The sequence below is a fragment of the Penicillium manginii genome, assembly GCF_028828005.1.
Source record: "Penicillium manginii strain IBT 31320 chromosome Unknown utg000004l:1.0-7231830.0:1.0-7236170.0, whole genome shotgun sequence".
NCBI lineage: Eukaryota > Fungi > Ascomycota > Eurotiomycetes > Eurotiales > Aspergillaceae > Penicillium > Penicillium manginii.
Genome location: NW_026643105.1, coordinates 2,461,787 through 2,478,063, shown reverse-complemented (window position 1 = coordinate 2,478,063; position 16,277 = coordinate 2,461,787). Strand labels below are relative to the sequence as shown.

At 47.8% G+C, this 16,277-nt stretch overlaps 7 protein-coding genes across 7 annotated transcripts; 4 read left to right on the top strand and 3 right to left on the bottom strand.

The window, feature by feature from the left end:
• Positions 1-1,024: 1,024 nt before the first annotated feature.
• N7533_004649 (uncharacterized protein) lies at positions 1,025-1,525 on the bottom strand (the record flags this gene model as incomplete). Its single annotated transcript, XM_057101299.1, has 1 exon — positions 1,025-1,525. The coding sequence occupies one exon, from the start codon at positions 1,523-1,525 to the stop codon at positions 1,025-1,027; it is 501 nt and encodes a 166-aa protein (XP_056960929.1).
• Positions 1,526-3,463: 1,938 nt separating this feature from the next.
• Positions 3,464-4,712, bottom strand: N7533_004648 (elongation of very long chain fatty acids protein; the record flags this gene model as incomplete). The annotated part of the gene is made up of 3 exons (XM_057101298.1): positions 3,464-3,835; positions 3,934-4,175; positions 4,250-4,712. 3 exons carry the CDS (start codon positions 4,710-4,712, stop codon positions 3,464-3,466), a joined length of 1,077 nt encoding a protein of 358 aa, XP_056960928.1.
• Positions 4,713-6,408: 1,696 nt separating this feature from the next.
• On the top strand, positions 6,409-7,750 carry N7533_004647 (acyl-CoA desaturase; the record flags this gene model as incomplete). The annotated part of the gene is made up of 2 exons (XM_057101297.1): positions 6,409-6,670; positions 6,741-7,750. The coding sequence occupies 2 exons, from the start codon at positions 6,409-6,411 to the stop codon at positions 7,748-7,750; spliced, it is 1,272 nt and encodes a 423-aa protein (XP_056960927.1).
• Positions 7,751-8,413: 663 nt separating this feature from the next.
• Positions 8,414-9,459, top strand: N7533_004646 (basic helix-loop-helix domain-containing protein; the record flags this gene model as incomplete). The annotated part of the gene is made up of 2 exons (XM_057101296.1): positions 8,414-8,584; positions 8,638-9,459. The coding sequence occupies 2 exons, from the start codon at positions 8,414-8,416 to the stop codon at positions 9,457-9,459; spliced, it is 993 nt and encodes a 330-aa protein (XP_056960926.1).
• Positions 9,460-9,510: 51 nt separating this feature from the next.
• N7533_004645 (uncharacterized protein) lies at positions 9,511-10,834 on the bottom strand (the record flags this gene model as incomplete). Its single annotated transcript, XM_057101295.1, has 5 exons — positions 9,511-9,910; positions 9,967-10,120; positions 10,179-10,488; positions 10,549-10,733; positions 10,786-10,834. 5 exons carry the CDS (start codon positions 10,832-10,834, stop codon positions 9,511-9,513), a joined length of 1,098 nt encoding a protein of 365 aa, XP_056960925.1.
• Positions 10,835-11,474: 640 nt separating this feature from the next.
• On the top strand, positions 11,475-13,993 carry N7533_004644 (sugar porter family MFS transporter; the record flags this gene model as incomplete). The annotated part of the gene is made up of 15 exons (XM_057101294.1): positions 11,475-11,584; positions 11,654-11,749; positions 11,778-11,851; positions 11,912-12,077; positions 12,132-12,155; positions 12,217-12,285; positions 12,349-12,428; positions 12,482-12,596; positions 12,650-12,765; positions 12,815-12,912; positions 12,959-13,147; positions 13,201-13,453; positions 13,505-13,660; positions 13,715-13,784; positions 13,834-13,993. 15 exons carry the CDS (start codon positions 11,475-11,477, stop codon positions 13,991-13,993), a joined length of 1,776 nt encoding a protein of 591 aa, XP_056960924.1.
• A 283-nt stretch (positions 13,994-14,276) lies between these two features.
• Positions 14,277-15,068, top strand: N7533_004643 (alpha/beta fold hydrolase; the record flags this gene model as incomplete). Its single annotated transcript, XM_057101293.1, has 1 exon — positions 14,277-15,068. One exon carries the CDS (start codon positions 14,277-14,279, stop codon positions 15,066-15,068), a length of 792 nt encoding a protein of 263 aa, XP_056960923.1.
• Between the last annotated feature and the right edge of the window lie 1,209 nt (positions 15,069-16,277).

Below are 16,277 nucleotides of genomic sequence, written 5' to 3'. Positions count from 1 at the left end.
TGCGGGAGGAATCCTAGGGTTCAGAGACGGCCTGGGTATACGTAAAGAGTACGCGAGTACGGACACTTTCATGCATGTGGTTAGACTTTTAGTGCCATTGCTGGGGCCTTTCAAATGTAGTCTTCAGGGTCTCGATTTCTGCATCAAGTCTATAAAGTCGTGATGTCAAGGCCTTCAGTTGGTCCAGGACCTGCAGACCTGCCTCATTTCCAACGATTTGTTTGACGTCGGACTCTATAAGAGTCACGTCGGTGTCCGGAGGTTCTTAGATCGAAATTGAGACGTGCTACCAGATGTCAGCCGTAGGCTGGAAATCTATACTCGTGGAGACGATGGGGGTAGAAGATGTCTTCTATTCTTCCAGACAGGAAAGGAGATATCTAGCTAAGTATCACGTGGGACAGACAACAATAGACCGATGACAGGGAAGTGGTGGAGGAAATCAAGTACGTAGGCAAAACCTTGGAAGATACGACTGGGTATTCGTGCTTCACTAATATTATTGCGACCCATTTGCTTGGAGTGCCCAAATATTATTCGTAGCACAATGAAATAGAGCCTCACCCATGGGATGTCTCAGCCGCACTAATTTGAGCGAGAATGCGACTTTGTGAAATTTACCTAGCTTAAATGAGAAGGTGGAATAGGGTTATATCCAGTTGAAGTTCCTTTTATTACATTCAAAGTTTCTATGGAATGTGCCATTCACTCAAAATGGTAAAGACCTGACAATCATGACCATGCGCCGTCGCAGATCATACCAAGGTCCCGATCGCATGAAAGAACTCTAATCTAATCAAAAGACAAAAGAATGCCGCAATGGGCTGTAAGAAAAGACACCATAAGCCCGAAATGTAGAACCCAGTCATCACGCGGAGTCTAAAAAGCACTTTTGATAACCAGGAAACACGCTGAAACGCTTGCCGAAGTTGAAAATATTAAGGCAACAAAGGCGTGTTGAAAATCTGTCGTAATTGTAGTGGATATTCGTGATGGCTGTCCAAAAAAAGACATCGCTTGCCATTTAATCGAATTTGGGCACAACGATACTGTTGCACCGAGAGACGTTGGCACTGGCGGGCGGCGAGACGCCACGACGCATCGTTTCGCCATCTTCATCGAGCCACCACTTAGGGTAGGGGCCAGGAATGAAGCGTCCCTTAGAGTCCCATCCGGCGACCCAGTGAAGACCATCGTCGAGCAGGAAAAATCGGAGTTTCTCGGGCTTAGTGCCCTTGTGCAGCGGAGCCGAAAACCAGCGGCAGCGCTCTTCGAGTTCCGACTCGAACATATAGCGATGGAGAATGCGGCAGTAGACTAAAGCAGCTGGGGCTTTTTCTTCGAAATCGCATCCATCGCGTTGGATGAGATGCCAGCCGCGACCGGGGAGGAATTTATAGGTACCCGGGACGGGGGTTTCCCAATGTTGTTCTCGGTTGGCGTTGCTGTCGACGCGATCACCATGTTGGAACCAATATGTGGGGCAACAGAGGGTGCGCAAGCAGAGGAAGAGGTTTGGGGCCATGATTGTCGATGGCAATGATGTGGTTGACAGGGGGAGACACGCGATTTGGGATCGTATCGGAAAGATCGCCCAAGTAAGGGAGATATCAAAAGCAGGAGATGGGTATGGAAAAGACGCTTGAAGTACAGAAAAAAGTGTATCCGAGGGAGGAAACGGCAGCTATAAGTCGACGTCCATAGTGACAAAGGTGCAAGGGATCAATTGCGCAAAAATCGAGTTGGGTTGAGAATGGCGAGGGTGTTCCTTCGGCTTTCACAGAAGCTCGGTGAAGGATCCCTGGGGGTGTGCAGATGCACTTATCAGGAGGAATGTGGAAAGGAGACAGTAGCACGGGCCGTGGTCCGAGGCAGGGACTGGATAGGTAGGAATGCTTCAACGGCCAGGCGTTTGGAAAGTTGCGTTATCGTTGCGGTGAGCAGCCGTTGCCGAAGCTGGGATTCAATGACGGGATTGCTGAGTTTCGGGAAGGGCCGTGATTCAAATATGCAGCTAGCGGGCCGGGTACAAGAACTTGAACAGCTCAGATACTAGCTTTATTGCTTGATTGTAATTCAAGGAGGAGGACGATCCGCGACAGATTGAGGATGGGTGGATTGAAGGCCAGACCGGGTTGAGTGGCTGAGAGGAATTGGCCAAGCGCGCAGGGACCAAGGCTGAAAGCCGGTGTTATTGCTCAGCACGAGCGCATGCAAGAGAGGGAGCTTTTGAGTGGAGGAATGTCATTATGCGAGTGATTGAAGAGAGTGTGATAACGGAGTATATATAAAAGGGAAGAAAGAAAACCGGGAATGTGGGAGGGAGCAGCTTAGTGTGCCAAGTCCAGGAAAAAGCTGTGATGGACTCCACCTCCGGTCTTCCCCCGTTGCCACCCGCCTTGACCTTTCATCTTGGTCTTCTCCACTCTGTTCAATCTGTTAAAGGTTCCCTCTTTTTCTCAGTGGAGTCTGTCCAGGCACTGAGATCGCCGGGTAATTTTCTGTCTTTTGACGGGAAACCCGTGTGCCAACCCAAGGGTTCGCGCGCGATTTTCGAGTTTTTCTTACCCAGGTCTAGCCCTAAGAATAACTTAGTCTGATTTGGCTCGTGTCTCGTCCCAGCTCAGGGGAAACTGTGTCATACCCTACCCAGTGCTGTTCCACAACCAGCGATCGTCTCACACCACCTTCTCTTGGCGTTGTGCGTCGAGTGTCGAAGAAGCTTCCCGGGTGCAGGCGAGGCCCGCGTGGCTCAGCCTTACCTCGTCCGATTGCCTCAAAAGAGACACCAAAACCCCCTGTCGGACACTTCATTTGACTTCGGGTTTTTTCGCTACTTTTGATTTTCCTTTTTCAGTTTGATTACGGAGCAGTCATTTTTTTCTTTTTGACTTTCCGGCATATTTTGAGGCGCCGCCAGCCACAACAGCTATGCTCCATTCTGTAAATCTTGGCCGCTGCCTGGCCTGGGCCACAACTTTTGGGGCACACCTGACGTGTGGAATTTTTTTCAGTAGAAGGGGCTGCCCCTTGGTCCACTGGTTTCACGTTTGTTCGTCCGGTGTAGGAAGTACGGACTATGGAGTGGTGATGGAGCCCTTCATTTTATCACCCAGCACTGCCACACCACAATAGTACGGGTTACGGATTATGGCTGGCATAATCTCATTCTAAGTAGATCTCTGTACTACGGAGTGCCATTGCCCGTAGACTGATACTGCTGAGCTAAGAAGCGCGAATCCGAGTGTGAAAATAGCCATCTGGCCTGGACAATCTCTGAAACCCAAGCCACATATTCCACATTGTCATCAACGGAAAAGCCACACACAGGCCACCTCAATTTCCTCCCGGTACTCCTTTCTCACTGCTGGAAATCCTTCCCTCAAAGAAAGAAAAAAAAAAATTGGGTTGAACTTGAGTTTAGATACAGGGTTATGCTTGTCTCTTGTGGGTTCGAAGGTTCTCATTTCACTTTCGCAACCTTAGTTGTCTTCATGGCCTTTCCTGTATACGAATTCGTGTAAAATTCCACAAACAGATATATCAAGGGCAAAAGATAGGAGCTTGCCACAACGAGAGGAAAACCTTCACCTTGATTACCCAAGCATGGGATTGTAGTAGTCACCCCGGTCGATACATTCGATGCTTGGCCATTTGCTTTGAACGATCCTGCCTGAGGCGCGCCCGTGGACAACGGAGCTTTGTAACTCACAAAAAGATAAAAATGAGCAAATCCTAAACCCACAATAAACTGGGCAATTTGAATAATCGTCAATGCACGTTTGAATACTTTCAGAACGGGTATTCTCAGCGTTTGAAGAGTGAAGTAGAAGTACTGAAAATACCGATCACCCTTTGTTAGTACCCAGGTATGAAGTATAGATGACACTGACTGTCCTCGGAAGATAGAAAAAATAGGCATGTATAACTTACCATCAAAGTATGCACCATCGCATTCAACATGGCACCCGGAGGAGCCATTGGAGATTCATATCTCAGCCCCGTCCATCCAATGATTATGACCCCCGCATGGTGAAAGGTTTGCAAAGTTGAGCTCTTCTTGCCTCGAGCGAGGATAATGAGGGTGTCCACGACCTCGTAAAACTTGCTGATATAGAAAATCCAGTACATGTAAATGACTCTTTCTTCAGAGCCAGTGGGTGGCTTTGCGAGTACTAAGAAAGGTAGCGCTTAGCTGATGTATTTACCTTGCTGATATGAGGATTCCCAAATAGAGGCTGTAACTTACTCCGATAGTCCTTCGAGTTTAGTTGACATAGGAATTCGACCACATGGGCGGAAGACTTGTCTTCCAGTTCTGATGTTGTCGATTTCCAATGGTCATACTGATAGTAGACAATACCGTAAAAGACCCATGCAGAAAATAAAGCAAGCAGCGAGTTGTGTGCTACCATGAACCCCTTAAAGATAGAAATCCTGGTCAAAGCCCATGGTCTATACTGACGACCGGCATTGAATTGGTTCAAGAGAAGAACGACAGTGACATATACTGCCACGAACGTAAAAACGAATTCGGGATTCAGCGACAGGTCGAAGAATCTTGGGTTGATACTGAGTGGGCGGAAAAACCTTTCCAGAGGAGTATTAACAGGTGCGAGGGGGGTTCGTATGAGTGGCCGAGGGGGTATGTTGAAGATGTCCAGACTCGGAAGCGTAAATTCAACAGATTCGAATGCCTCTGAAATCCCCATGATGATGATCCCCCGCAAATGCTTCGTGATACCAGTGGAAATTTATGAGCCCCCCCCTCATGACATGCTACAGCACGGAGTATTAATATTTCGAATCATGAGATTAGGCCCTAATTTGCGGAAAAAGAAAATGGCTGACCGGAGACAGGCAACCAATTGCTTGTGGGGGATTGTGATAGTCTGCCGATCTCTCGAGCATTGGCTCAAACTGACACCAGAATGTGCTTCACAACAACCAATTAGACATGAGGATAGGAGAAGAAGGAATTCTTATTATTGATGCTGGCTGCAGTTTTACACCTGTCTTATGCATGAGTGATCCGGAGGTCTGCACCGTTCCCAAATAAGGCTTTTCGACTGTCACTCATCACACCGCAAATAAACGAAATGAAAAGCTACAATACATGGGCACTGCCTGGTCAAAAGATATGTCGACTCTGCAGTTCATATCGCAATTTATGTAAGGTAATTGTATTGGATTAGTACTATTTAAATGAGACAATACCAGGTACGGAGTACTTAAATCATGTTAATTTGGCTGTTTTCGGATTGTATGTAATTTTTCTAGCGCCGCCAGCATGTACGCTAATGCATCACATTCACATTGGCCATTATACATACATACATAGTTAGCCACGCTATTTGATTTCGCATAAGGAATATAAAAACCTCAACATATTAAGGTAACAATTACGGAGCACTGTCTGATTACATGCGGGGCACTCTATACTATGCGCATACTTAGTTCCAACTCGGAGTTCCTCTATAAGGAATGAATGGTATTCTGGGGCACCACTAAGTGGACACCCCATCTGGCTACCTGAATACCTTATCTGTCTATTTAGGAAAGGTGCTGTATGTGTATTACCACGGGTCATTTCTAATTAAAATAATGTAGTAGTTTATACACACTTCCAAGGTTAGTAGTGACAAGGTGTGGTGCGGTAGATATGGCTACTAGTATAGGGTATAGTTAGCTTATGCTAGTAGGATCTACCTGATCAGATACCTAGGTATACTATCAGTTACTAAGATAGTTAGCACTGGTACATACCTAGGTACCTACTCAGTTACCTACCCGAAGGTGAGGAAGTAGAATTCTGGCCTCCTACTGTAGTTAGTGGTAATACACTTACAGCACCTTTTCTAAATAGACAGATAGGGTGTTCAGATAGCCAGATGGGGTGTCCACTTAGTAGTGCCCGTATTCTGCACGCAACTCTCATCTTGCAAACTAAAATAATCCTTGATCAATCAAACTGAGAACTCCTGAGAATAAGATTCCGCCTTCAAATATTGTTCGCTGGCCGATAATGTCCCCAGGAAAAAAGGGGGAAAACAGATAGATCAAATCAAGTTTTCTGTCTCCCTGCAGGGCCCCCACATGCGTAAATTTCTTTTGCATGGTTCATGACCGGGGCCTATCAAATCCACTAGAATTTATTTGTGCAACATGGCTTGCTGGTGTGGCTTCAATAGACCAGAATTTCCTTCTTCAATCATTCGCGAGCTGAATGAAACTTTTGGCTCAGCTGAAAATCCTCTTTGGTACTCCGTATTTATCCTGATCGATGAGGGCCAGTGCTTATATTGGATGCCGTCGCTCTCTCAAACTAGTAATCATTCGTACTGCTACTAGTATACGCGAAAGAATTACGAAAAGTGTATATGATTAAAAGGGTTGGATTACTTCGACATGCAACAACTCACAACCGAGTCGGCGAGCTTATTACTTTCAAGAAAGCAGAACCATTCTTCCGTGCGACCTCGCTCTCTAGCCCCCAAGGAGAGGAGTTCAAACAGCCCGACTTTATTCTCCATTAATGTGCGAAATGCGTTTGCGCTCATAGTGATCCCTTTGGGAGCACTGTCAAGTATCCCATGGGTTCCTTCAGATTCAAGGACTCTTTTGTTCGGGGTACTTTATGCGTATCTACGCTCCTTTGCTATAGTCACTGGTGAGTGTCTCCAATGCTTCCACATTTATGAGACTGGTTACAAATTCTAAAAAGAAAATTTGACAAATAGGCTATCATCGTCTCTGGGCACACAGAACCTACACCGCAAATACGGCTTTACGACTTGTGTTTGCGTTGCTTGGTGCTGGTGCAGGGCAAGACCACATCAAAAAGTGGGCCCGGGATCACCGCGCCCATCATCGCTATGTTGATACCGACCAAGATCCTTATAGTATAAAGAAGGGGTTTTTCTATGCTCATATGGGCTGGATTATATTTGAGAACAACAAAACCTCGACCACCGGCCGCGTGGATATTAGCGACCTCAAGTCCGATCGAATCGTGGAATGGCAAAGGCGATATTTCGTCCTCTTATTCGCCATTATGGGATACCTTGTCCCTACCCTCGTATGTGGACTCTCGCATGGCGATTTTCTTGGTGGGTTCGTTTGGGCAGGCTGTTTAGGCACGGCTATACAGCAACAACTTACATTTTGTGTGAATTCTGTTGCTCATCGGGTCGGGGATCGGCCTTTTACAGCGACCAAGTCCGCAAGACAAAGTCCGTGGGCTATCACTCTCCTCCTTATGGGAGAGGGTTATCATAATTTTCACCATGAGTTTCCCACCGATTATCGAACTGGAATTCGGTGGTATGATGTCGATCCAGGCAAATGGATGATCGCTTTCTTATCCTTTCTCGGGCTTGCCACCAATTTGAAGCGCTTCCCACAGAATGAGATAAATAAATCGCTGCTGCAGCGAAAGAGAGAGGAGCTGGAGAAAGAAGGCCAGGCTGTGGATTGGGGAATTCCACTTGAAGAGCTACCCGTTTGGAAGTGGGAAGATTACGAGGAACAGACAAGAACAGGACGCAATCTGATCGTTATCAGAAGGGCTGTGCATGACGTTTCGACTTTTGCGACTGAGCACCCAGGTGGCCCAGCAATGATAGCTGCGGCAATAGGGAAGGACGGAACAGAAATGATCGAAGGGGGCGTATATGGCCACTCCAATGCGGCATTCAACTTGTTGGATAAGATGAGAATAGCTGTAATCGAGGATGGCATGTCAAGGTAAATTAGGCGAGGAGCCGGGCAAACCTCGGGTAAAATGGTGATTGGGCGGCCGTCAATACAGCCTGTTCACGAAAGATGTGATGCTCCGATGACAGCCCAGATTCTACCTTTTATCGTACTGTACATACTAAACTTTCTTCTTCCCGTATAAGACTCCTCTCGATTTTGTTACGAAATCCACTCGTTGTTCTGAGATTATCCTGAATTCTTTTTGGCAGCGAACAATGAACTTTTCATCACCACCCGGGAACACATGGCGATAAATAAACAACAGCATCATTTCAGGTGTTATTGATCTAATAATACAATATAGTTATCAGTTTATCTACGAGTATATATCGTGCTGCTCTTGCTCCTACGCTCTGACAATTTCTATGAATCTATAGTACCCCCTCATCAAGCCACCAAAATTTGCGCATGTCAGCAGTGTAAGTGAATATTTGTTTAACTTGACCAAAGAAGCCGTAGATTTCATCTATTAACGTCTGTAGATAGTCCATCTGTAAGTGCACTGCCATCGCACTCAGCAACGGAGTAGCCGGTGGGGTTGTCATAGGAGTAGTTCGGAACAACCGCAGCCGACGCTTCTCCGCATTTCCCCCACTTCCCCAGATCTCGCCATACAACTCAGTCGAGACGATTCCCAGACCCCATCAAAGAAGCCATGGAGCCAGATACACCCCAAGATACATACGCCTATGAGAATATGGCCTCTCCGTCTTCAGGGCCACATAAAGCAAAGAAAAAGCGAATTCGGAACTGGACTGCCGAGGATCGCGCCGTGCATCGTGAATTCGAGAAGTCGAGGCGAGAGGCATTCAGTGAACGCCTGATGGTCTGTTACTATAACTAGTCCTCCTATTGCAGGCTCTAACAATATATATATAGGAGCTGACCGACCTATTGCCAATGCTGAGAGCCGAGCAGCGTCCTTCAAAGCACGTCATTGTAGATGCGAGTATCTCTTACCACAAAGCACAAGAAGCCAGATATCACCAGGCGGCCCGTGTCATTCAAGATCTCCTATTCGAGCGTGATGAACTGCTCCGAGAGGTCAATAGTCTCCGGCCCTTGTGTCAAGCGAGTGGTTGGGCTCCGCGCCAACCCCGACCAGTCGACCCCGCTGTGGTTTCGATGCTGTCCGACAAGGGGCCGACTGTATCCACCAGTAAACAGACAGATATTGCGCCTAACAATCCAGTGCTTCAGACCAATCCTTCACTCGCTGCTCCCGGCATTGCCTCTTTGTCGTTACAAACACCTCAGGCGGTGTCCGGTCTCCCTCCTCTTCCTCAGCCAACATACAACGCAGACGACTGGTCTTGGTCTAGCGCACCCAAGTCTACATCTTTCTCTTTGGACATCACAGGGGATCACCCGGCTGTTTGGAATACACCACCTGAAGTAGTTGAAGCCACGCCACCAAAAGATGGAGAATTGGGGTATGACCCCAACACATCATATCTGATCAGTGATTCCGCCTTTTTCTGGACACAACACCCCAGCTTAAATACCACAACCCCACCAGGCGATGGTGACTTACAATATGGCACAAATGACACGGTTGTGCCGGAGGAAGTACCATTAATTTGGCCCCAAAGTATGGCTATCTCAACAACTGCCCCATTCAACAACGAGGAAGCGAGATCCGACAATCAGAATTTCCAATCGATCAATTCATTCTCAAATCCGGCTAGTCTATCTATATAAGTGAGCGACATGCCATTCATTGCGGCGACAAAATTCCCTCATACAGCTTCTCTAAAGCACCTTCATGGCCTCCTCAATCTTCGCCTGGCTTCTCTTTTCGGCTGCAACGAACAGCGCAAGGGCCTCGCGAAGTCGCTTCTTGGTCTCCGGGTCCGCCTCGTTCGCCTTATCGAGCTCGGAACCACCATTTGCAAGGTAGTCGATATCTGTTCTAGACAGCTTTCCATCCCAGTTAGGACCGATCAGTGGGTCAGTCTGGGCTATCTTCTTTAGTCGCTCGGGTGTGGGCGCCGCATTCTTGTATGGGTGAGCGGGCTTTTTTACACCCTCTCCGGGCTGCTTAGATCCATCATATGGAAGATTTGCTAGCTCCGTGAGTACCATGTGAGAAATGGTCGCCGAGTGGCAGCCCAGTTCGCCGGCTGCCATTGCTTCTTGTGGGGAAATGAAGCTATTAAATCGCCTTTTAGTCCCATCTGTTCGACATTCTTATTTCGTTCAACATACCTGGCATTCTTGAGGAACGGCTGCTCTTGGCCTGTCTCCTTATAGAGTCGCTTGTATGTCTCCAAGATCTGAACCAATCGAGGCGACATGGGGTGCAGAAGAGCCGGGTCGTTAGATTTGGGCCACAGCTCCTGCTCGTCATGTGCGCGAACCTCTGCCATAAAAAATCGAGTCAACCGGTGTACTTTCACATGATAGGAGGGTATGATTACCATTATAGTACGGGCTGACATACAAGCAGCCCGCTTGGCTGGCCGCAATAGCCTGATGGACACTGAAAAGCGTTGTTCCAAGCGTGCGGATGCCCTCTTCCTTGAGAATCGGGCAAGCATTGAGAGCTGGTCCGGTGCTGGGGATCTTGATGCAGAATCGATCTTTCGAGACTCCCAAATTCTCGAACTCACGGGCGTAGGCCCGCGCGTGCTCTATTGTTTTCTCTGTATCATAGGCATTGGAAGGGAGAGTCTGAAGCAGACACCGGCCTTGAATATTGTCGAGGTTGGCCTTGGACATCAAGCATGCCTAGAAGACTGTGTGAGAGAAACTCTTTATTTGTTATTTCATAGAATGAGATATTATTACCATGCGAGTATAGATCGCTAGCCATCCCTGGTCCTTGTATTCTTTGACCACACTCTTGAACAGCTCTTCGTTCACTGGATTGCACATTTGCTCATGCACCCAACCTTGGTTGCTTGTCATATCATGAGGGACAATGGGCATGCTCAAAGTGTATGCCGGGTCCATCCAGTCGACATCGATGTTTACTGCATTTGTTAGAACTGGTCACATTGCATATAGTCTGGAGGGTTCCCTTACACTGCTCAGAGAGCTTCTGAAGCCAAGTTACATTGTCCGCGCTACCCATGTTGCTGAATTCCGCTGAGAGTTTTGTATTTTGTGAATGGAAATAAATCGATTCTTCAGGTTGGCTATACACACTTCTAAGCTAAAGAATGGCAGACTATATACGTTTGTCGTCCACTGGAACTGCTGGCAATCGGACAACTGTGACCCCTCAAAAGGTGGACCAGGCCTGTACAGGACACACACAGGGCACCAGAAGATCCGGTAAGATATTCCGCCTTTTGCCAACTGACTGCATGAATGCTGCAGCTCTACAGTGGTACAGCGCTCAGTTGCACGCAGGGCATTCCTGGCCTGTACAGGGTCGGCACATTCCCGATGGCCACGGCCAGCAACCGGCTCAGGCCAAGCATACCAAAGCTTCTGATAGGCCGCTCCCCGCTTCTTCGGTCACACACAGGACAAAGAACTCGGCTTTGAGGCCGTGGTCCACGCAGGGCACCCTGCGTCACGACTTGAGGGGTTGAGGAGCCTAACGTGCTCCCATTGGTTTACTCTTCGATCGGCGCCGCTAGCGCACCCCGGATTCCAACTTGACCGATCTGCCAATCGTGAGACCACCTCGGTCGTGGTGGAGTATATATTCGAGCTGTGGAACCTGGGGCTCTTGAGCTGTCAGGGAGCTTCAAAAGGCTATCATCATGTCGAAGCATAGTTTGGAAGAAGACCTTAAGCCAAAGTCGGTGTTTGTGGAGGATGCTGAGGCCGCCCAAGCGGACCTGGGCAGCTACAGTCGCAATGTCAATGCAAGGTACGACCAAGTAACTTCAATCGTGGGAGAGTACTGGTATGTCTGAACTGACGGCGAATTGGCTGGCAGGATCTCCAATCCTCTTGCTGGTATTGCGAAAGTCGATCTCTACGATCGCGTGCTCCGCTTCTGCCAGGAATTTGGATTCGAAGACCATATCGAAACGTTTCAGAAAGGAGCACTTGCAGCACAGAACCCCCCAAAGCTTCGAAGATTTATCTGAATTGACTGAGGATGATAAATATCATTTGAGACGAGAGTATACCCGTGCGTGGATAGACCTAGAGATACTCGGTATTTCCAATGCTTATGCTAATGTGGGGTTAGACAAATGGCACCTACCAAAGGCCCTGTATTTCAGTATTGGCTTGTGCTCTCTTGGATCAGCTATCCAAGGATGGGACAACACTGGTGCCAATGGAGCCAATCTCTCTTTCCCCCAAGAATTCGGCATTGAAGACAATGCGTGGCTGGTTGGGGTCATCAATTCTGGGTAAGCAAATGGAATCAAGACCTGCCTTACCTCATTCCATCTAATACTTTACAGCCCGACCCTTTTCGGTCTCCTAAGGCAAGTTTAAGCCGCTATCACTGGCGGAAGAAGTCTTCCAAGGTTTTTAACAATTTTTTAGTGCATGGGCATCAGATCCTCTGAATAATTGGCTGGGTCGTCGAGGCACTATATTCGTGACCGGCTTGTTGTGAGTATTTAGTTCCAAGGTTAGGGAAATATAACCATTCTACTCTGCTAACTTGAATATCAGCTGCGTTTTCCCCGTTCTTGCTCAAGGGTTTACTCAAAACTGGTGGGGCCTCTTGGTGTGTCGTCTATTTATGGGACTCGGTATGATCAAGAAAATCGCTGTCAAAAAGCGCAATATTGACTCATTTCTTTAGGGATGGGCGTTAAAATATCAACTATCCCGGTTTTCAGTGCCGAGGTCAGTCCGGCCTCTATTCGAGGCGGCCTAGTCACAAGTTTCCAGCTTTGGGTAGCATTTGGAATTCTAGTGTATGTCTCCATAACGTGATCGAAGCCAGGATGTTGGCTAATTATATTGGCAGTGGATTTTGCTCTAATCTAATATTCTACCGCATTGGACCACTGGCTTGGCGCTTCCAACTGTCTGCTGCCTTTGCCCCGGCTATACCAGTGCTGATATTTGTGTGGTTTTGCCCAGGTGATATTGAGTGCCCCATCATCGTGAACAAGACTAATTGTGATGCCAGAGTCGCCAAGATGGCTTATGAAGAAGTATCGCTACAAGGAAGCCTTTGCATCTTTCTCTCGCTTGCGAAACACAGAGCTGATTGCCGCTAGAGAGCTGGTAGGTGTTCTCGATTATCACAATCAGTATCCGCTAATAGCCTTAGTACTATGCGCATTGTCAAGTTGTCACGGAACGTGATGCATTCTCTGGCAAATCTCTTGCCCATCGAGTTTGGGAACTATTTACCGTACCCCGCCTCCGTCGAGCGATGATCTCGAGTGCAATTATAGTCACATCACAGCAATTTTCCGGTATCAATATTATGAGTTTTTACTCGTCCACCATATTTTCGGTAAGTGTGTCTCTCAATAGAATGAGGGAAATCTGGGCTAACCATTCATATAGGAGGCGGGATATTCTACCCGAGATTGCCTACTTGCCTCTCTTGGTTTCGGCTTGGTCACATTTGTCTTTGCCCTACCAGCTGTCTTTACCATGGACACTTTCGGTCGACGAAACCTTCTATTGTTTACGTTCCCAAATATGGCTTGGTGTCTCCTGGCGGCAGGCTGTTGCTTCTTGCTTCCTACGGGGTCTGCAGCCCGAGTGCCTCTAATTGCCTTCTTCGTCTACCTATTTTCAGCATTTTACGGACCAGGTAGGTTCTTTGATATTTTAATTGCAAAAGACAATCAGCTAACTAGGCTAGGAATCGGGCCTATTGCCTCAATATATTTTAGCGAGGCTTTCCCGCTCTCCCATCGTGAACTGGGAGCCGCCCTCACGATTTGCGTCAATAACTCTATAGGAAGTGCACTCAGCCTTACATTCCCATCATTGTTAAAGAAGACAACGCCCACTGGTGGTAAGAAGTTATTTAATACATTTGAAAAGATCTAATGACTGATTCGAACCATAGCTTTCGGATTCTATGCGGGATTAAACATTCTTGCTTTTCTCATCATCTTCCTCGTGGTTCCAGAAACAAAGTGAGTCCCAGCGTCGATGATTGTATGGAATTCATATTAACTTTGGTAGACAACGTACGCTTGAAGAACTCGACTTTACCTTCGGTGTTCCAATAAGTAGACACGCACGGTATCAAACTGGTACTTGGCTACCGTGGTTTGTTCGACGCTATGTTTTCTTCCAGCGGTCAGCAAAGTTGGAGCCACTGTATAAACTAGAAGGACTATAAGGGGATTTTGGAGGTAGCCTGCTCTATCCAACTCAAATTATCTATCAAGTAGTTTCATTCCATAAATGTTACTTTTTTCTTGGCTCTTCGGGCCGGCAGAACCAACCTTTCGCCGTTCTCGTCAGCGCATCGGCAAAATTTCTTCTTCCCGAGTTGCTGACCGATCTTGATGTCAGAATGGCAACTTTGCCGTAAATAATTACCCAATTTGCCATTTGGATGGCAATTGCAGTTTTCAAGTTCTACAACTCACCCACGTTCTTTTTTTGCATTTGCCATCGAAATGTCACTCACTTACGAAACCGTCGCACTCCAAGTCCAAGGGGTCAACCTCGAGGCTTCTACAGTTCACAGTTTAACATCTAAACCTCCAATTTTATTCTTGCATGGCTTTGGGTCCTGCAAAGAAGACCTGGCAGATGTACATCTCCACCCGTATCTGAAACATCACGGTTATATCGCATATGATGCGCCAGGTTGCGGCCATACCAAGAGCGATAAACTCTCCGCCACCGATATACCTTTCCTTGTCGCTACTGCAGAAGCGTTTCTGGAACACTTCAAAATCACTCGCTTCCATTTGATGGGCCACTCTATGGGTGGGCTCACAGCGCTCTACCTGGCGCACCGCAACCCTGACCGGGTACTGAGCTTTGTGGATATCAAGGGCAATTTGGCCCCGGAAGACTGTTTCCTCAGCAGACAAATATTCACATTCAAGTCAGATGACCCTGAGGACTTCTTCGACGCCTTCATCGACCGGACCCGAACCAGTGGATCTTACGGAAGTGCCTTATATGCGAGCACTCTTCGGGCACGAGTTCGTGTCGAAGCGGTTCGACCAATTTTCGAATCAATGGTACATTTATCTGATGAGGCAGATCTGCTGGGGATGTTCCTTGGGCTGCCTTTCCCACGAATGTTCATGTTCGGATGGGAGATGAGAGGGTTGTCGTATCTCGAACGACTAAAGAAGGGGGGGTGTGGAATTAGCGCAGATCGAAGAGTGTGGTCATTTTCCCATGTACTCCAGCCCGCTGGAGATGCATCGACAGATTTCGATATTTCTAGATAGGATTGCGCGCAATTAGAGCATAGCATCGATGTACATATAAATTAGAGAATACCTAGGTAGACAAGGGTTAAACCTGCAGGATTCAGCCCGTTGCCCCTTGCGGCATAGCGGCACCCACCAGTGGAACAGAGTGCTGACAATACTCACTCAACCAGACCCTGTCAGCTTTTTGACATCTCTTTGTCAGCGTTGTTTCTTGTTCTTCTTGACCATTATCATTACCTTTATCATAATCTCCTCCTTCTCTGTCTTGCTCCTAATCTGCCTATCGCTTCCAGTGACCTTCTTCTGATTATCTTCCCCGGCGGGGTTCCACCTTCGCCTTCGTCGCTTGAAGCACGCAGTTGGAGTGGAGAATTTCGCTTTCGTTTTCGTCCTCATCTCACTGGATGATAACGAGTAAACCTATGGGAGCCCTGCAGGAAAATGCCGCTGCCTGCCGCCGCCTGCCGATAACAACGTGGCGTTTCGCAACGTATCCCATGAACCCCCAAAGTCTGGAAATGCAACACCCCGGATCCAATGACCTGCAATGGCCCAAGCAGAACCCGTATTCATCTAGAAAAGGATCCTGAATCAAGCCTCACAAGCAATGCCATTGTCCAAGCCACGCGAGGGGCGCTCGATCAGGAGACGGTCTCCGATGGTACGCCGGCGCACGGTGACCGTGCAACCAACCCATAATATCAAACTATTAAGGACCGGGCCAATTTTGATGCCGTGCTAACCGCAAGCAGTGAGACCTCGCGCCAGTCATCAGGTTTCGATTGGACCCATTCGCTTCGGAAGCCTAGAGACAAGCTTCTGCCCAGCAATTCGATCCACTAAAGTGGGTCGTTTGGCATTTCCGTGTGCGGACCCACGTCCAAACATGGGGTCAATGGTTGTATCGTTACATCCTCACAATTCGGCGCACCCGGAAGCTGTTGGTAAGTCTTTCTCCGAGATTATACTGACCAACCAACGGGGAGAGGGGCTTGCGACTAGCTTTTGGATTCCCCACCGCTATCATCTTGTCCAGTCGCCAAAGATGCCTCGGAGATGATGTTTGTTCCCCGCAAGATGAGAACGTCGTCCGGGCCTATTTTAGAAAGGCCCACGATGCCGGCCTGTTGGACTGGAGGTGTCCTTTTCGCTTCTCTCTGCTCGCAGCTATCTGGCACCATAGGATCTGCACTTTGATCTTGGTAGATATCTCCTATTCCCTTC